This window comes from Saccopteryx leptura, chromosome 6 (genome assembly GCF_036850995.1).
Source record: "Saccopteryx leptura isolate mSacLep1 chromosome 6, mSacLep1_pri_phased_curated, whole genome shotgun sequence".
NCBI lineage: Eukaryota > Metazoa > Chordata > Mammalia > Chiroptera > Emballonuridae > Saccopteryx > Saccopteryx leptura.
Window position 1 is genome coordinate 163096742 of NC_089508.1, and position 16407 is coordinate 163113148.

The 16407-nt window shown below is 40.7% G+C and overlaps 1 protein-coding gene across 6 annotated transcripts in view; it reads left to right on the plus strand.

Moving 5' to 3' along the window:
- The window catches only part of LOC136376626 (protocadherin alpha-4), a 282610-nt gene that overhangs the window by 58356 nt on the left and 207847 nt on the right, over nucleotides 1-16407 (plus strand). The window contains exon 1 of one of the 6 annotated variants that reach the window (XM_066342819.1): nucleotides 3856-6210. The exons of 4 other annotated variants lie outside the window; for them this stretch is intronic. In XM_066342819.1, the coding sequence (XP_066198916.1) occupies nucleotides 3856-6210 (2355 nt within the window). Of the gene's footprint in view, nucleotides 1-3855; nucleotides 6211-8947; nucleotides 11345-16407 lie in introns of those variants that run through there. One more of the 6 variants, XM_066342811.1, reaches the window with a different exon arrangement.

Genomic DNA, 16407 nt, shown 5'->3' on the forward strand with positions numbered 1-16407 from the left:
CTTTCTGCATTATGATTTTAAGCATTCACTATTTCTTTACTCAAAAGCAGCAGATTGTAGTGTTAAGTGTTGTGAGTCTTGAAGATATTCTTCCTTGCCTAAATTTCATTCCTACCAATTTTGTTTTGGGCAGTATGTATAACTTTACACTCTCAGTTTCCAGATTTCTAGTTGTAAAGTTGGAATGATAACCAATACCTATCACAAATAGTTTGAAGTATTTAGTAAGTTGATATTTATAAGGAACTCATAATAACATTAGCTAAATAGTACGTTTTTAGAAAAAATTAGCTACTATTTTCTGAAAAATAGAAAAATCTAAAATGCTAGAAAGTTGTCATTTTGGCTTCTATATTATTTTAATTTTATGTAAAGATTACATGTTTGTTATTCATGGGGATATAAATATCAAATTAATCAAGATGTCTGTAACATTTTGAATTAAAAAACTTTAAATCAGTTTCTCAAAGTTGAAAATTGAAGTAAGACTTTGCATAAAAAAAGAAGTTTGGATTCATATAAGACATTTGAGCTGCTGAGCTCTCAGTGCGTTGCTAAAGGCGATTTTAACTTCTTGTGTTGCCCAAGGTTTTCCAAAAAATACCAGGTTATCTTTAACTGGAATGGTGTATTTTCCCACATTTAAAAGTTGCTCAAGGCCCTGGCCGGTTGGCTCAGCGGTAGAGCGTCGGCCTGGTGTGCGGAGGACCCGGGTTCGATTCCCGGCCAGGGCACACAGGAGAAGTGCCCATTTGCTTCTCCACCCCTCCGCCGCGCTTTCCTCTCTGTCTCTCTCTTCCCCTCCCACAGCCAAGGCTCCATTGGAGCAAAGATGGCCGGGCGCTGGGGATGGCTCTGTGGCCTCTGCCTCAGGCGCTAGAGTGGCTCTGGTCGCAACATGGCGACGCCCAGGATGGGCAGAGCATCGGCCCCCTGGTGGGCAGAGCAGTCGCCCCATGGTGGGCGTGCGGGGTGGATCCAGGTCGGGCGCATGCGGGAGTCTGTCTGACTGTCTCTCCCTGTTTCCAGCTTCAGAAAAATGAAAAAAATGAAAAAAAAAAAGTTGCTCAAGGCCCATCAGAGGACTGAGTTGGGATTTCTGCTTGTCAGCATATTGATTTTTCCTCTTGAAATTGCAAAATTTTTAATGTTTTCTGTTTTGAAATTTTCTACAGAGACACATAGAGAGAGATAGATAGGGACAGACAGATAGGAATGCAGAGATGAGAAGCATCAATCATCAGTTTTTTGTTGTGACCTCTTAGTTGTTCATTGATTGCTTTCTCATATGTACCTTGACCATGGGCCTTCAGCAGACAGAGTAACCCCTTGCTCAAGCCAGCAACCTTGAGTCCAAGCTGGTGAGCTTTGTTCAAAGCAGATGAGCCCATGCTCAAGCTGGCGAGCTCGGGGTCTCGAACCTGGGTCCTCTGCATCCCAGTCCGACGCTCTATCCACCACGCCACTGCCTGGTCAGGCAGCATACAATAATTTCAAAACATATACTTAAAAGTGACAAAACAGACCATTGTTAAACTAATCAGTAAAGAACATCATTTATATAGAAAGTTATATTTAAAAATGTTATAAACAACATGTTTTTTAGGAAAGGAAGAACCAGAGTCATCAATCTTTGTTTTTTTTAGATTTTTTTATTGATTTTTTTTTGAGAGAGAAAGAGAAATAGAGAAAGAGAGGGAGAAGTGGAAAGCATCAACTCATAGCAGTTTCTTCCTGTATGTGCCTTGAGCCAGCAAGTCCAGGATTTCAAACTAGCAACCTCAGTGTTCCAGGTTGATGTTTTATGCACTGCGCCACCACAGGTCAGGCAATAGCCATCACTCTTGAAGAAATATCTTTAAAAAGGTACTTGTTGGGTCTCCAAGAATATGATGTTACACCAAAACTCATTGAATTAACAGGACCCAGTGCCTGGCTTCAAAAAGTTTACAGAAAAATAAAGATATATATCATACATAAATCTGACCATTTTAAAAGAAAGAATATTGTGAGGTGCAAGCAGTGTAAATTCCTATGGTTGGAATAAAAAAAACCCTTTTATTTCCCTTGTCAAAGGAGCCTTTCAATAATGACGACATTTTTAGTGGTTTTAAAATGGAGAAGTGGCCTGACCTGTGGTGGAGCAGTGGATAAGGTGTCAATCTGGAATGCTGAGGTTGCCAGTTCAAGGCCCCTGGCTTGCCCAGTCAAGGCACATATGAGAAGTAACTGTGAGTTGGTGCTTCCCGTTCTTCCTTCTCCCTGCTTTTCTTTTTCTCTCTTCTCTCTAAATCAACAAAATAAAAAATCCAAAAAATAAAAATAAAAAAGAAAGAAATAAAATAAAGTAAAATGGAGACTTTTCCTCTGGGAGAATATTAAGTATAATAGATATTCTTGGGAATGTTGGGAATAGAGGAATTTAAATAAATGAGTACACAGAAAATTCCAAAGGTACCTGGAAACAAGGAATAGTTTGTTTTAGTCAAAATATATGGTTCTTTTAGGAAAGTGTATGAGATAAGACAGGAAAGTTAATATGAAAAAAATCTCTTGGGTAAATTTGAGTACTACACTAAGAAATTTAAACTCACTTCTAGTGTCCTTTGGAAACAATAAAAAACGTGTAAAGTGGTAAGAATAAAAGGTGTTTTCCAGGAAAACGACTGTCAACATTAAGTGAAGAATAAATGGGATTGTGACAAGATGACACAATCAGGAGCAACTGCAATAATCCAGGACAGCAGCAACATTTAGAACTCCTTAGGTAGATATCAGACTTGGAAAGCACTAGAACGCAGAGGTCATTACGTACTTTCCTTGAAGTAAACGTGGGAGTGAACATTCAAAACATACTCTGTTAAGTTCTATAACTAAAAAAGATAAAACACCCCAGGCTTGATTTAAGGACTCTCTAAGTATGATGGAAAAGTACCAACATTTATCTAATGAAATAAACTTTTATAATAAAATAAATAATCTAAATCATATTGGAGATTATAAAAGCGGTGGATATTCATTAAACATGAAGCTTAGAAAGAATGGAAAGGATAAAGAGATACAAGAACCATGAACTCCTGAAGCAGAATATATAAATTCTGATAAAAATGTGAAACTCAGAATTCTTCCTGCTCACAAAATTCACTTAATACAAATTCTTTCCCTTCAAACATCTGTAAAACCAATCATTGTATTTTCTTAATAAAGATATATAAATTAGTTGCTTATATTCCTTGCTTCCTAAAAGCAATCTTTCTAAGTTCTTTCATTGATAGATTCTTGAGATCCCGAGTCCCTAGAGAGACCAAGAATTTTTTTTATCAGAAGCCTAAGAAAATTAGTTTTCCTAACTTTGAACAAAGGATTTTAAAACTTAGTGTTGCTAATGCGATTAGCTCTATTGTCACTTAGACTTTATAAATTTAAAACTTTGTAGAAATGCCTATTTTCAAGGCATAAAGAAACCACAAAGTAACGCTAAATAATCAGAAATTAAGTTTCCTAAGAATGCTTTCAGCAAGCATAAGAATGTTTCCTTTAACAAAAATAAAGGAAAAATTTTATAGGTTGAAATAAAACTTTGCATCTTAATATATATATAAAAATTTGATTTTTATAATTCGTACTTACTATTTGGGCCACATGATGTCGCTCTTTACCGCGAAATTCTTTACCTCAAAATTACTTAAGACAAAACTAAGTCATCCATTTTCACATTGGAAAGACTCGACACTGTTACACTATCCGGAAGTTGAACAATGGCGAGCAAATCAGGATACTAAAGAAGGGATAAGAAGATTTCTATATGTTTTGAGACAAGTTACACTGATTAAAATTTAAAACCAATAATTTGAAATGGTGGATTCGAATTCAGGCGACTTGGGAGACCGGCATCTACTGCTTTTGTTCATGATTCTCACAGCCTGGGAGACTGGGAGCGGCCAGGTACACTACTCGGTCTCCGAGGAGGCCAAGCACGGCACCTTCGTAGGGCGCATCGCGCAGGACCTGGGGCTGGAGCTGGCGGAGCTGGTGCCCCGCCTGTTCCGGGTGGCGTCCAAAGAACGCGGGGACCTTCTGGAGGTAAATCTGCAGAATGGCATTTTGTTTGTGAATTCTCGGATTGACCGCGAGGAGCTGTGCGGGCTGAGTGTGGAGTGCAGTATCCACCTGGAAGTGATCGTGGAGAAGCCGCTGCAGGTTTTTCATGTGGAGGTGGAGGTGAAGGACATTAACGACAACCCGCCTGTGTTCCCAGGAACACAAAAGAATCTGTTTATTGCGGAAACCAGGCCACTTGATTTTCGGTTTCCACTAGAGGGCGCATCCGATGCAGATATCGGGGAGAATGCTTTGCTGACTTACAGACTGAGCCCCAATGAGTATTTCTCTCTGGACGCACCAACCACCGACGACCAGGTAAAAACTCTTGGACTTGTATTAAGGAAACCTTTAGACAGGGAAGAAGCTCCGGAGATTTTTACAGTGCTCACGGCCACTGATGGCGGCAAACCTGAGCTGACTGGTACCGTTCAGTTACACATCACAGTGCTGGACGCCAATGACAACGCCCCAGCTTTCGATAGAACTCTCTATGTGGTGAAATTACCAGAAAATGTTCCCAATGGAACGTTAGTAATTAAACTTAATGCCTCAGATTTAGACGAAGGCTTGAATGGAGATATTATTTACTCATTCTCTAGTGATATTTCTCCAGATGTAAAATGTAAGTTTTACATAGACCCTATAAGTGGAGAAATTCTAGCAATAGGACGAATCGATTTTGAAGAAACGAAAGCACATAATATTCGAGTGGAGGCGATTGATAGAGGCTACCTACCACTTGCTGGTCACTGTACAGTTCTTGTGGAAGTTGTGGATGTTAATGACAATGCTCCAGAGTTGACTATCACTTCCCTGTCTCTTCCCATCTCAGAGGATGCTCATCTGGGCACAGTTGTAACCTTGATTAGTGTGTCTGACCGAGATACTGGAGCCAACGGACAGGTAACCTGCTCCCTAACACCTCATGTTCCCTTCAAGCTGGTGTCCACCTTCAGGAGCTACTATTCGTTGGTACTGGACAGTTCCTTGGATCGCGAGAGTGTGTCGCACTATAAATTGGTGGTGACTGCACGGGACGGGGGCTCACCTTCGCTGTCGGCCACCGCCAGTGTGTCGGTGGAGGTGGCCGATGTGAACGACAATGCGCCGGCGTTCGCGCAGCCCGAGTACACGGTGTTTGTGAAGGAGAACAACCCACCCGGCTGCCACATCTTCACGGTGTCCGCGCAGGACTTGGACGCGCAGGAGAACGCGCTGGTGTCCTACTCGCTGGTGGAGCGGCGGGTGGGCGAGCGTGCGCTGTCGAGCTACGTGTCGGTGCACGCGGACAGCGGCAAGGTGTACGCGCTGCAGCCTCTGGACCACGAGGAGCTGGAGCTGCTGCAGTTCCAGGTGAGCGCGCGCGACGCGGGCGTGCCGCCTCTGGGCAGCAACGTGACGCTGCAGGTGTTCGTGCTGGACGAGAACGACAACGCTCCTGAGCTGCTGCCGTCTGGGGCGGGCGGTATGAGTGGCGCAGTGAGCGAGCTGGTGTCTCGGTCGGTGGGCGCGGGCCAGGTGGTGGCGAAGGTGCGCGCTGTGGACGCGGACTCTGGCTACAACGCGTGGCTGTCTTATGAGCTGCAGCCGACCGCGGGTAGTGGACGAAGCCCGTTCCGCGTGGGGCTGTACACGGGCGAGATCAGCACGACACGCGCCCTTGAAGAAGCGGACTTGCAGCGCCAGCGCCTGCTGGTGCTGGTGAAGGACCACGGAGAACCCGCTCTGGGTGTCACTGCCACCGTGCTGCTGTCGCTGGTGGACAGCGGCCAGGCTCCAAAGCCCTCGTTGCGGTTGTCGACGGGGGCCGCGGGCCCAGAGGTGGCGCTGGTGGACGTGAACGTGTATCTGATCATCGCCATCTGCGCGGTGTCCAGCCTGTTGGTGCTCACGCTGCTGCTCTACACGGTGCTGCGGTGCTCGGCGCCGCCCACGGAGAGCGCATGCGCGCCGGGGAAGCCCACGCTGGTGTGCTCCAGCGCGGTGGGGAGCTGGTCTTGCTCACAGAAGAGGCGGCAGAGGGTGTGCTCTGGGGAGGGGCTGCCCAAGACCGACCTCATGGCCTTCAGCCCCGTTCTACCTCAGGGTCCTAGTTCTGCAGACAACGTGAGTCTAAAGAAATTTTATTTTCAGCACTTTAAAATTTATTTTTAAGGTTTTCTCATCAAGTATTTCTCATATAATTTATTCTACTTTTAGTTCCTAGATTTATATAAAAATTTAATTTTAGTGTTATTGCTTTATTTACACTATTTCTTTACTTTCAATTACCTTTATGATAAATATGCACTTTTGTTTTTGAAGTGTCCAATCATGTACGTTAAAATAGGCAGTGTATATTAGTTACTTTTTATTTTTTTTAGTTACTTTCTATTTTTAGTGAAGTTTTTACTAATTGGAATAATAGGTTCACTTTCTATTATGTAGTGGTATTCTCTAACTGAATGTTTACATGACCACACTTTGTTATGAAATCGTTATAATTTTTTTCACAAAGTTGATATATTTTACATTTTCTATACATTCTTATTTTATAAAAAACATTTCAACATCATCTGTTCAATATTGCCTTTTTATATGTAGTCTAGAACTTGCATTATCTTAATTTATTCTTATTATGCTGATTTATTTTCTTTCTCAGTCTTATTCGTCTAGTAACTGACTTTTAAAAACTTACTCTGTATGTTTTATAACTTGAAAACATAGTTTAAGTTAAATTTTAATAGTATATTTATTTTGTTCCTTGCTTGTAGTTAACATAGTCATATTCAAAATTTCCAGGAATTAAACTTTGTATATAGTGACAAGTCTTACTGTCACCCTAAACCGTTCACTTTAATCTCTCTGAATTCCTAAAACATTCCAAGTATTTTTAGTTTCCTCAAGGATTCTATATGTATTTATGTATATATATATATATATACACGTATAGTACATACAATCTGCCCTTTTTTAAAAAACAACAACAAGTGATTGCACTTAACCTAGTTTTCTCATTTTTTCCACTATATCTTGGTATATATGCCATATCAATTTATAAAAAGGTTCCTGGTTGTTTGTGTTTTCTTTTTAAAAATATCTGCACCTTGTTTTATTGTAGATTATTTATATTTATATTTAAGAATTTATTCATTCATTTCTCTGTTTATACATTAGTGGAACAATACCTCAATTACACAAATTCATAACCACAGTACCCTCAACTTTTACAGTTGGTAAACTCTTAGCGTACTTTAGGAAGTTATTTCAGGATGTCTGTTTATTGTTTTCAGTGTTCTTTTACATATAGGTAGAGATATGATAACTCAAGAAACAATTTCATAGTCAATGGAATTATTTGCTAGTAAGCAGTAATTTGCATCTACCATAATCAGACCAAATTTGTTGCTCTGTTGAAAGACTAGTCAATTTTGTAAAAAAACTTATAAATATTCTAACTCTTGATAGAAATTGTAATTCAATTTTTATTACTTTATTTTTCTTTTATTCTCACATACTTTAAAATTTATTTTATAAGCATATTTTAAGAAAAATTTAAAATTCCACTTCTGGGGCAATTACTTTAAATTGAGACACTATCTTCATTTATACTCCAATCTTTATTTACTAATTTTCAGTTATTTATTAAGGTAACTACTTTTTAGAAATGGAAACTCTGACCTACTAAGGCTATGGAATTTTTCTCTTGTTGGTAAAAAGTTGTAACAAAAATATTGAGTAATGGAATTATCTTTACATAATATAGCTTTCTCATTATTTAGAATAAACTATAGAGATAATCTTTGAGTAATTTAAGTAAAGACAATGTAAATAGTTTCACAGAAAATGCTCTTATTTCTCTTTTCTATATTGCGTTTATGTTAAGATTTTATTTTATTTTAATGTAAGGACTTTAAATATGTTTATTTGATTACCAAAAATATCACTGTAATCACATGTTAATAGTATTCTCACACATCTGGTTTGCTAGGACCTTGAGTAAAGGCCATATGTGATGTTTTACTTAAATTTTAAAAATTAGAAATCTTCAGTTAGGGTCAAGTTAATGAAATCCTCTTATTTCCCAAGAAGACCTTCAGTGTAAAGGATACTGGCTAATTCATATTTTATAGTCTTTTCTGATTGTAAGAAAAAGGTTTCTTTGTTGTCCCAAAATAAGAGGTCAGTAATAAGCGCTGCTACAAAGATTTCAATGAATATATATATTAAGACAGATTTCATTAAATAAAGGTATATTTTAAAATCACAGTCACCTGTGAGGCTATTTCAAGTATGCCAGAATCTTGAATGAGGAGAAGATCACAAGTTACTTGAAGACTCTTTACCATTGAGAATTGCTAATATACCAGATCAAAGGAGAGCTTACTTACCTAGTATTGAGGCATTTAAGATGAATAAACAAAGTACTGTACTAATTTTTGAGGTGGATATGCCAATATTTACCAAAATATTGGGAAGAAATTTCTTTGTTAAAAACGAGATCCCCAGCTGGAACAAAATTAATGTAAGGAGCCAGGCGGTATAAATGCTTCTATGACTGATAAAGGTGAGGATCCGCTGCTAAGTAGGATACAGGAAAGTAAAATATTCATTGGGAAAAAAGAACCCCATTATAGTAGAGGTAGTGAATTCAATAATTATTACTCTTCAGAGCCGCATGATGTCGCTGTCTACAAAGAAGTTCCGTCTAGCCAAGATCCAGACTTCCTCAAGCAGTATTGTATCCGTCTCTAAACGCTGAACAAAGGCGGAGAACCGGAATTGGATTAAAGATTCCAGGCAATGCGGTAGTTCGTCTTTATAGCAAACAAGCTCTTTGATAGCAATAAAACGATTACTTGACATGGTGTTTTCTTGGCGAGGAGGCCCGGAAGCCCGGTGTTTGCTGCTCTCGCTTCTGTTCCTGGCAGCCTGGGAGACAGGGAGTGACCAAATCCACTACTCGGTTCCGGAGGAGGCCAAACACGGCACCTTCGTGGGACGCATCGCGCAGGACCTGGGGCTGGAGCTGGCGGAGCTGGTGCCGCGCCTGTTCCGGGTGGCGTCCAAAGAACGCGGGGACCTTCTGGAGGTAAATCTGCAGAATGGCATTTTGTTTGTGAATTCTCGGATTGACCGCGAGGAGCTGTGCGGGCGGAGTGCGGAGTGCAGCATCCACCTGGAGGTGATAATGGAGAGGCCCCTGCAGGTTTTCCATGTGGAGGTGGAGGTGAAGGACATTAACGACAATCCTCCTGTGTTCCTGGTAAAGGAGCAAAAGCTATTTGTTTCAGAATCCAGATTGCTAGAGTCTCGGTTTCCGCTAGAGGGTGCTTGGGATGCAGATATTGGAACTAACTCCGTTTTAACCTATAGACTTAGTTATAGTGATTACTTCACGCTACATGTGAGTTCAAAGAATGAGGAAAATAAACAAGTGGAGCTTGTGTTAAAGAAGTCTTTGGACCGAGAGGACACTCCTGAATATAACTTATTACTGATGGCTACTGATGGAGGCAAACCGGAGCTCACAGGCACTGTTCAGGTGCTGGTAACAGTGCTGGACGTGAATGACAATGCTCCCAGTTTCCCACAGTCTGAATATGAAGTTAGAATATTTGAAAACTCAGACAACGGAACAATAGTTATCAGGTTGAATGCTTCTGACCCCGACGAAGGAGCTAATCGGGAGATTTCTTACTCTTTTAATAGCCTTGTTCCACCCATGGTTATTGATCAGTTTAGTATAGACTCAAATACTGGAGAAATAACAATTCAAAAGAATCTGGATTTTGAAAAAGTGAATTTTTATAAAATCCGCGTTGACGCCACGGACAGAGGCCACCCACCAATGGCAGGTCATTGTACAATTTTGGTGAAAGTCTTAGATATTAATGATAATGTCCCTCAGATTTCCTTGACTTCAATGTCACTTCCAGTCAGGGAGGACGCTCCACTCGGTACCGTGATTGCCCTTATTAGTGTGTCCGACCGCGACTCTGGGGCCAACGGGCAGGTGACCTGCACCTTGTCGCCGCACGTTCCCTTCAAGCTGGTGTCCACCTTCAAGAATTACTATTCACTGGTGCTGGACAGCGCCCTGGACCGCGAGATCTTGCCAAACTATGAGTTGGTGTTGACAGCTCGGGACGGGGGTTCTCCATCTCTGTCAACTACAGCCAGAGTATCCGTGGAGGTGGCCGACGTGAACGACAACCCGCCAACGTTCGCGCAGCCCGAGTACACGATATTTGTGAAGGAGAACAACCCGCCAGGCTGCCACATCTTCACGGTGTCCGCGCAGGACATGGACGCGCAGGAGAACGCGCTGGTGTCCTACTCGCTGGTGGAGCGGCGGGTGGGCGAGCGTGCGCTGTCGAGCTACGTGTCGGTGCACGCGGACAGCGGCAAGGTGTACGCGCTGCAGCCTCTGGACCACGAGGAGCTGGAGCTGCTGCAGTTCCAGGTGAGCGCGCGCGACGCGGGCGTGCCGCCTCTGGGCAGCAACGTGACGCTGCAGGTGTTCGTGCTGGACGAGAACGACTATGCGCCTGCGCTGCTGCCGTCTGGGGCGGGCGGTATGAGTGGCGCGGTGAGCGAGCTGGTGTCTCGGTCGGTGGGCGCGGGTCAGGTGGTGGCGAAGGTGCGCGCGGTGGACGCGGACTCTGGCTACAACGCGTGGCTGTCTTATGAGCTGCAGCCGACGGCGGGTTATGCTCAAAGCCCATTCCGCGTGGGGCTGTACACGGGTGAGATCAGCACGACACGGGCCCTTGAAGAAGCGGACGCGCCGCACCAGCGCCTGCTGGTGCTGGTGAAGGACCATGGTGAGCCGCCGCTGGCTGCTACTGCCACCGTGCTGCTGTCCCTGGTGGACAGCAGACAGGTGCCGAAGAGCTCGTCGCAGGCATCTACCCGTGCTGTGGTTGTGGAGACAGCACTGGTGGACGTGAACGTGTACCTGATCATCGCCATCTGCGCGGTGTCCAGCCTGTTGGTGCTCACGCTGCTGCTCTACACGGCGCTGCGGTGCTCAGCGCCGCCCACCGAGAGCGCATGCGCGCCGGGGAAGGCCAAGCTGGTGTGCTCCAGCGCGGTGGAGAGCTGGTCGTACTCGCAGAAGAGGCAGCAGAGGGTGTGCTCTGGGGAGGGGCTGCCCAAGACCGACCTCATGGCTTTCAGTCCCAGCCTTCCTCCAGGTCCTCCTGGATCTGCAGTTGGAATGGCAGATCCAGAAGCTTCTTTGGAGTCCTCTGGAAAGGTGGGTTGTTCTTATAATTTACTTATCAATATATGTATTTATTTAACCTAGAAAATATTATTACTTATACAGTAAATTTAAATTGTTTATATTGATATATTTTGGGCATCTGGACTAATTTTAAAATGTTTTGCCAGAAAGTACTTTAAATTTATAGCTATTTTTGTGTTTGTTTCCACTTCCAATTGAGAATATCTAAAACCATACATTGAACAATTAGTTGTTAGGTGCTGAATCACTTTTATTTAAAACCTGTTATGGCAGTCATAGAGTCATACTGAATTATTAAAATAATGATGTCATTGTACCTGAAAAGTATTTGCTGAAAACGAATTTAGTTGTTACACATTAAGTAAAGTTCAACACCACTCCATCATTGAATCATTTCTAAGGTATGGATAATATTTTACTCTAATAGTATTGTTTATAAGAAACCTCATACCAGAAATATATAGTAATGTTATCTTGTCAGCTTTCTCTAGATGGAGAACTTTCTAGAGACATGGCTGGTCAGCACTACTCAATGTCTATAACTTCAATGAGTAACCTCCAGCATATGCCTGAAAACAGTAGTTTAACTTTAGAAATCTAATTCTAACAGTAAATGTTACAAGTACAAATCTTATTAAAACTGTGTAAAATATGTTTATATATTCCTGAAAATGTAGATCATAAGAAAATGTGATTGAGAATATTTTCTATACTTAGAAAATTTAATGAAATTGATATTTCATTTGATATTAAAGAAAATACTTCCTGACTGGTATATTTTTCTTCATGAAGACTTTCTCTTTTTTATAGAAAATTTCTGGTAATGGTATAGTGCTTGGGCATTAAAGATTCACCTATATTCTACACTGTAAATTCTCTTGAAATTAATACCCTGGAATTAAAAAAAATTACCCATACTCATTTATACGAGTATTTACTCTTTTTCAATGTTCCAAAAAACAGAGACCTGGACATTAGATGATACAGCTTTAAAGTCACTGCATGGTAAACCTATTTTCCTGAACTGTGGATTGTCTTTCAAGCTGATGGGTTTTCACATTCTGTTGTTAGTTAAAACATTTGTTTTCTTTTTCTAATTTATGTTTTTAAAACTTCCTTTGTACTTATGTTGAGTTTTGCTGACATGATAGATATTCCCATTGAGATATTTTATTTTTAAAAATTGTGTTGTCTTTTACAATGTGTTTCTTAATTAAAAATTCAGCCCTGGCCGGTTGGCTCAGCGGTAGAGCGTCGGCCTAGCGTGCGGAGGACCCAGGTTCGATTCCCGGCCAGGGCACACAGGAGAAGCGCCCATTTGCTTCTCCACCCCTCCGCCGCGCTTTCCTCTCTGTCTCTCTCTTCCCCTCCCGCAGCCAAGGCTCCATTGGAGCAAAGATGGCCCGGGCGCTGAGGATGGCTCTGTGGCCTCTGCCTCAGGCGCTAGAGTGGCTCTGGTCACAACATGGCGACGCCCAGGATGGGCAGAGCACCCCCCCCCCCTGGTGGGCAGAGCGTCGCCCCTGGTGGGCGTGCCGGGTGGATCCCGGTCGGGCGCATGCGGGAGTCTGTCTGACTGTCTCTCCCTGTTTCCAGCTTCAGAAAAATGAAAAAAAAAAAATAAAAAAATAAAAAAATTCAGTGGAGCAAGAGCAGAGTGGCCTCTGGAATAGAGCCACAATAGTATAACCATGAAAATGCAAGTAAAATTAAAGAAAATCTTTCAGTAATTTTTATTTTATTCTGTAAAACATATGTGTGGTATATGCTACAAAACAATCTATTTTTAAAATTTTATTTCTTTTAAAACTTGAATAGTTTCAGTTAAAACCTGTCTATGTATGTCAACACAACTCACCTTAAATCTAGACACTTTCAAATATCTCTGTCCATGCACTTTTCCTCCAGGTTTCATATGTTACTTGAAGTTGGGCTGAGGTATTTGCATAAGTTATACATATATATTTTTTTATTTGTTCATTTTAGAGAGGAGAGGGAGAGACAGAGAGAGAGAGAGAGAGAGAGAGAGAGAGAGAGAGAGGAGAGACAGAGAGAGAGAAGGGGGGAGGAGCTGGAAGCATCAACTCCCATATGTGCCTTGACCAGGCAAGCCCAGGGTTTCGAACCGGCAACCTCAGCATTTCCAGGTTGACGCTTTATCCACTGCGCCACCACAGGTCAGGCTGCATAAGTTATATTGATCAAGGAATGCTACAGTGGTCATTGTCCCTCAAAACCACGTTTAATTTCTTAGAGCTAATATTATTTATTAAGTACTTACTATTCTATAATTATACATTTTATTCTTTATTATTGATGCTGTATGATATAATTGGTAATTTATTCTTTTATATTAATCTTGATTCTCTCCCAGAATACGAGCTGTCATCATATGCAAAATTTCAGAGCATAGGTGAACACTTAGTAATGAATTTATCTTTTCGGTCATCAGGAAGTATGAGTACATTGGGATCTAGGAAGGTTAGGATTCAAAAGAGCTTGGGCCCTTGCCCAGTAGCTCAGCTGGTTAGAGAATCATCCTGGTACACCAAGCTTGTGTGTTCAATCCCTGGTCAGGGCACAACAAGCATCAACCAATCAATGAATGCCTAAATAAGTGGAAAAACAAATTGATGTTTCCTTCTCTCTCTCTCTAAGATCAATACATTTTAAAAAGTATAAACTAAAACAGCTTGGAAATTCAATATATAAAAATGAGAGCATAGAAGAAACTTTAGTTTAATATTGTGCCTAATAGCTGTCCCTCTGTGCTTCTGTAGATAGAATCATTAAACAATGATGAAGCCAGTCTCTAAATTGTAGTTTCTAGATAGGGCTAACTAAAGTATAAATATAAGGCAACTACCATGCTTTTATGAGTAAACAGAGCACTGTAAATAAGTATACAAGACCACAGTATTAATATAGCATATCTCAGGCAAATTGGGGCTGGTGGTCAGCTCGTTATTAGATTTGATAATGCCAACTGCATTAGCAACAGGTGGAGTCCTTCTGGATCCCAGACTTCACCTCACAATTTCTGAAATAAGTGGTACTGCCAAATTTGCATGTTAACCATCACCTCTGGTGATTCTTATCCAACTGAACTTTTAATAATTTTATTTTTAATGGGGCGACATCAATAAGTCAGGATACATATATTCAAAGATAACAAATCCAGGTTATCTTGTCATTCACTTATGTTGCATACCCATCACCCAAAGTCAGATTGTTCTCTGTCACCTTCTATCTAGTTTTCTTTGTACCCCTCCCCCTCCCCCTTTCCCTCTCCCTTTCACCCCTCCCCCCGTAACCACCACACTCTTATCAATGTCTCTTAGTTTCACTTTTATGTCCCACCTACGTATGGAATAATGCAGTTTCTGTTTTTTTCTGATTTACTTATTTCACTTCGTATAATGTTATCAAGATCCCACCATTTTGCTGTAAATGATCTGATGTCATCATTTCTTATGGCTGAGTAGTATTCCAGAGTGTATATGTGCCACATCTTCTTTATCCAGTCATCTACTGATGGGCTTTTTGGTTGTTTCCATGTCCTGGCCACTGTGAACAATGCTGCAATGAACATGGGGCTGCATGTGTCTTTACGTATCAATGTTTCTGAGTTTTTGGGGTATATACCCAGTAGAAGGATTGCTGGGTCATAAGGTAATTCTATTTTCAGTTTTTTGAGGAACCACCATACTTTCTTCCATAATGGCTGTACTACTTTACATTCCCACCAACAGTGTATGAGGGTTCCTTTTTCTCCACAGCCTCTCCAACAGTTGTTATTACCTGTCTTGTTAATAATAGCTAATCTAACAGGTGTGAGGTGGTATCTCATTGCAGTTTTGATTTGCATTTCTCTAATAACTAACGAAGATGAGCATCTTTTCATATATCTATTGGCCATTTGTATTTCTTCCTGGGAGAAGTGTCTGTTCATGTCCTCTTCCCATTTTTTTATTGGATTGTTTGTTTGTTTGTTGTTGAGTTTTATGAGTTCTTTGTATATTTTGGATATTAGGCCCTTATCTGACCTGTTGTTTGAAAATATCATTTCCCATTTAGTTGGCTTTCTGTTTATTTTGTTATCAGTTTCTCTTGCTGAGCAAAAACTTCTTAGTCTGATGTAGTCCCATTCATTAATTTTTGTCTTCACTTCTCTTGCCATTGGAGTCAAATTCATAAAATGCTCTTTAAAACCCAGGTCCATGAGTTGAGTACCTATGTCTTCTTCTATGCACTTAATTGTTTCAGGTCTTATGTTTACATCTTTGATCCATTTTGAGTTAATTTTAGTACAGGGGGAAAGACTGTAGTCAAGTTTCATTCTTTTGCATGTGGCTTTCCAGTTTTCCCAGCACCATTTATTGAAGAGGCTTTCTTTTCTCCATTGTGTCCAACTGAACTTTTAGATCCAATAGCCCTATGAGGTGCTTGGTAAATCCAATTCTATCAAATATGGGGGGATGTAATTTAGCATCTCCCTACTTTCTATTCATTATTGGATATTTATTTTTCAGACGTTTATTTTATTACATGGCATTAACAGGAATGTAGTTTAGTTTATGTCATTACCTTATGTTGGGATAATTAATCATTGATAACTTATTTTAAGATAGTAGCTAAAATGCAGATAGTAGCTAAAATGAACATTGGTATTGTGGATGGATGAATAACTCATATTTTTATTTATGCTTTATAAGAAAAGTAACTCTTAAAATCAATATTTGTTTTTTAAAAATTTTATTAATTTTAATGGGGTGACATAAATAAATCAGGGTACATATGTTCAAAGAAAACATATCCATAAAATCAATATTTAAATGGACTTTGACATCAGAGTCATTCTAAATAAGAGAAGTATAAAAAGAGAATTTAGTAGCACACATAAGTCAATGAACCCAGTAACCTTATTCCTGTCATTTTTCTTGTTCATAAGTGTCACTCTATTTTCATTCTTAAATGACATCTGTGAGTTCAAAATGATCAATTTCTTAAAAATGTCTCTTTTATAAATCATAACACCATTAAAGAAATTAACCTTTGGAGAAGGCCAAATA